The sequence below is a fragment of the Anolis carolinensis genome, unplaced genomic scaffold (genome assembly GCF_035594765.1).
Source record: "Anolis carolinensis isolate JA03-04 unplaced genomic scaffold, rAnoCar3.1.pri scaffold_102, whole genome shotgun sequence".
Classification (NCBI taxonomy): domain Eukaryota; kingdom Metazoa; phylum Chordata; class Lepidosauria; order Squamata; family Dactyloidae; genus Anolis; species Anolis carolinensis.
Window position 1 is genome coordinate 19629 of NW_026943911.1, and position 4238 is coordinate 23866.

General features: G+C 38.7%; 1 protein-coding gene across 1 annotated transcript; it reads left to right on the forward strand.

Annotated features, from left to right (window-relative positions):
* Window positions 1-267: 267 nt before the first annotated feature.
* On the forward strand, window positions 268-2606 carry LOC134295198 (uncharacterized protein KIAA2026-like; the record flags this gene model as incomplete). The annotated part of the gene is given in 1 exon segment (XM_062967074.1): window positions 268-2606. A coding segment is annotated over 1 exon segment (1000 nt), but the record flags the coding sequence as incomplete, so codon positions are not given.
* Between the last annotated feature and the right edge of the window lie 1632 nt (window positions 2607-4238).

Below are 4238 nucleotides of genomic sequence, written 5' to 3' on the forward strand. Positions count from 1 at the left end.
TAAACAGGCCCAAAGGGGCAAAACGAACCCTGGACCACCCTCATGGGGCCTTAAACAACTTCTAAACAGGCCCAAAGGTGCAAAACGAACCCTGGACCACCCTCATGGGTCCTTAAACAACTTCTAATCAGGCTCAAAGGGGCAAAACGAAACCTGGACCACCCTAAAGGGGCCTTAAACAACTTCTAAACGACTTCCGGTGTGTGGAATATGGCGGGGAGTCGGGTCCTTCGAGCTCTTCGGTAAGGACCAGCCTATGAACAGCGGTTGGGTAGAGCTTTGGCTCCCTCTCCTTTGTGGATCGATACAAGGAGACAGCGTATCCCACGGCACCCCCCGAAGGTCTACAGTGGGGTTCCCCCCTCAAGGGAGATCCTCCAGTAAGACCCGGGACTAGGGAGCCACAGGGAAAGGCGAACCGCGATTAGGCGAGCCGGCTTGCACCTTGTGAAGGGCGGCGCGGTACTCTCCCCAGCCTCACACACATCAAAACTTAAGAATTGGAGAAGAGAGAAAGAGAGACTAGAGGAAGAAGGAACTGCACTGACGGGTAAGAAACATCGTTTGACTATACTACATTACATTATTTGGAAATAAAACTAATGAGACTAAATCTGGAGCATTGAGGAAGAAAGAGAAAATAAGAAATAAGAAAATAGGAGTGGCGGGAATGCCGGAGGCTCGTTGGGGATAGAGGAGCAAGAGAAAAAGAAGAAAGAGGTCTAACAACTCAATTAAAGAGAATCCTGGACTTGGGAAAGAAACATTTTAATAATAACAGGACAATAAAGAATAAGTACCCGAGTTGAGAAAGAGTTGGCTGGGCGGTTTAAAGCCTAACTTAAAAGTTTGGAGCAACTAACGGTTGAAGGTATCTAAATTATTAAATTATTTGTAAAGACACTAAAAACCGGAGGATCAATAACTTTATAAAACAGACAAAATATACAAAATATACAAAGGGAAAGAGAACGAAAATGGCGACGACAACCCACTGACCTTGGAAACGCTGTTCCTGGAAAGATAAGATAAGGAGAGACTCGGAGGGAGGGTTTGTCGAACGGCGGCTTGGAAAGTGGAGAAAAGACAAAGAGACGAGAGAGGGAGGAGTACTGTTACACCCCGCGAGGGGAGGAGAAGAGCGAGAGGACTGGAGGAAAACGGAAACAGAAAGGAAAGATAGGAAGGCAACCCCCCGGAGGAAGGATTGTGTGGTCAGAAACAAACAACAATAAAGACAATAACATTACAACTAAACAGAGCAAAGAATCAGGAAGTTTGTTGAAGTGAGGGAAAGGAAGAGCAGCAAAGGAAAGACTAACAAACTCCCAGAGAGGGGAGAGGGGGCTGTGATAAAGAACGGAGGAGGCAAAGCCAGGGCTGCGAGAAGGTGCAGAGGTCGTTGCATCTGTCATCCCCAGGGAATCAGACTAGAGAGGGGAGAGGCAGTAAAACATTTATCTTAAGGAGATAATTCTGGAAAGCAATTTATTGGAGAAGTTAAATAAAGTTCAAATAAAGTTTCAAATAAAGTTCAAATAAAGTTTCAAATAAAGAGATCCAGACTCCTGAATCTACTGAGAAGGCAAATTAAATCAAAGAGAAAATGGCATATAAATTAAGAGACAGAGACAATAAAGAACCTAAGTTACAGCAAAAAAGGTCATCCATTTCGGAGGAGCCTAGCATAAGAGACATGACGGATTCAATTCTGAAAGAACTGCAGAGAATGCAAGAGAAGCAGGACGCCTATCAAAAGTTAGCACAAGAACAAATGTTAGATTTTAAGAAGGAAATCAAAGAAGAGTTAAGAACAATGAAGCAGGAAATAGGGACAATAAATCAAGAATTAAAAGATTTAAAACAAGAGAAGGCTGAAATCAGAAACTCACAGGACAAATTACGTAAGGAAGTACAACAGTTGGATTCGGAGACGGGCAAAATCAAATCAAGACAAGAACAGTTTGAGGCAAAAGAGCTAGAATACCAACTAAGATTTCGCAACGTTTGGGAGGAGGGGAAGGAAAATATAAGAAGAATCATAATTGAAATCATAGCAAACATCCTAAATTGTTCAACGGACGAAGCGGAAGATAGAACGGATAGAATCTATAGAATAAATACAAATTATGCAAAAAAGAACAAGACACCAAGAGACGTAATAGTGAACTTCACAAAAAAGATATACAGGGATGAAATTTTAAAAATAAATAACATGAAATTAATATCCTTCAAAGGAGAGAAAATAGTGATTTTGAAAGAATATCCGACGGAGACCCTCAACAGAAGAAGAAAATATCAATTCCTAGCAGATGAATTAAAAAAGCATAAAATAAGATTCAGATGGGAAAAGACAGAGGGGTTAATGACCACATATAAGGGAGAGAAATATTGGATTACATCAGAGGCGAAAGCAAAAAACTTTTATAAAAAATTGAAGAAAGAATTAGAAGAGGAAGAGAAATCGGAGGAAGAGGAATACTCAAAAAACTTTAGACCTTGTACAGAGATATTTAAAAAGAAGACAGACGACCAATACTTCCCAGAACACCGCACTAATGTAAAGAAAGACCAAACTACTCAGGAGGAGGAGGAGGAGGAAGGCAGGACAGAAGAAGAGGATTTAGAGGAGGAGGATAACCATATAACACTCTCTGAAAAGGAAGAAGAGACAATGGAAGGTGGAAAAAGAGAAGAAATACTATGAGAAGACACCTGAAGATTTATTGTTGTAATGTGAATGGACTAAACTCCCCCCAAAAAAGAAATAAAATTTATAACCCCCTTAAAAAATCAGATTATGACATAATATCTTTCCAGGAGACACATATAAGGCGGGACCAAGCAGAACTTCTATCGCAACCAAAATTAGGTAAGGAATTTTATTCTTCAGACATACAAAAAAAAAGAGGAGTAGTAACTTATGTTAGCCCCAAATTAGAAGCTCAACAATCTTTTAAAGATACGGAGGGTAGAATACTGGGAATTATTATTAACACTGAAAATTTAAGAATATTAGTGATAAATATTTACGCTCCAAATGAGCCTAAATCCAAATTTGTGAAAAAACCGAAGGAATTAATACAAGATAAGGAATTTGACAAGATAATTTTAATGGGAGATTTCAATGGGGTGATGAACTGTGAAATTGATAGAAATCCGGGGAGAAACAGCAGGGACAAGAAATTTAAAGGACTCTTATCAAAGGACTTCAGAAATTTTAAAGAAGAGTACGATTTAGATGATGTGTGGAGGACACACCATGGTGAGGAAAAAGATTATACCTTCTACTCAGCAAAAAATAAAAGCTGGTCCCGCATAGATATGGTATGGACCTCCAAATCCCTTTCCCCCCTAGTTCAAAATATTAAGATACTACCAAGGACAGATACAGATCATAACCCCATAGAGGTAATATTAAATAAGAAGGAAAAACACTGGAGATGGAAATTGGACAGTAACCTTCTGAAAAGGAAAGAAGATATAGAAAAAAATAGGGCTCTTCTGGAAGAATTTTTTAAAATAAATGATAACCAAGAAACACCCCTCCACATGGTATGGGATGCCAGCAAGGCTACTATGAGAGGCTACCTAATAGAACAGGGAATTTGGAAAAAAAGAGAAAAACAAAAACAAATTAAAATAATAATGGAAGAAATAGCAAAAATTGAAAAAGAACTTAAAAGGAAACCTAGGGACTCAAACTTGTTGCTAAGATTAGAGATGACACAAAAAAAGAGAGAATACTTTGAATTAGAAGAGAGAGCCAAGCAAATGAACTACATTAAACAGACCCATTTTGAATCGGCAAACAAACCAGGTAGATGGCTATCTAGGAAATTAAGGAAAAGGAAAGAAGCAACATACATAAAAAGAATAAAAACAGGGGGAAAATACCATTATCTGGAGGAAGATATCTTAAAACAATTTGCACAATACTATAAACTATTATATGGGAAAGACCCGATAGAAAAAGAAAAGATAACCGGTTATCTAGGGAAGTTAAAATTACAAAAAATCACAGAAAAGGAGAGAGAAGATCTCAATAAAGAAATTTCTAAAAAAGAAATTCAAGCAGCAATTAGGAAACTAGACAGCTCAAAATCGCCAGGCCCAGATGGCCTGACGGCAATTTACTATAAGGTATTCGAGGGAGAGTTAACACCATATCTGCTCAAAATAATGAATGAAATAAGAGAAAAAGGAAAGATGCCAAACTCATGGAAGGAGGCCCTGAT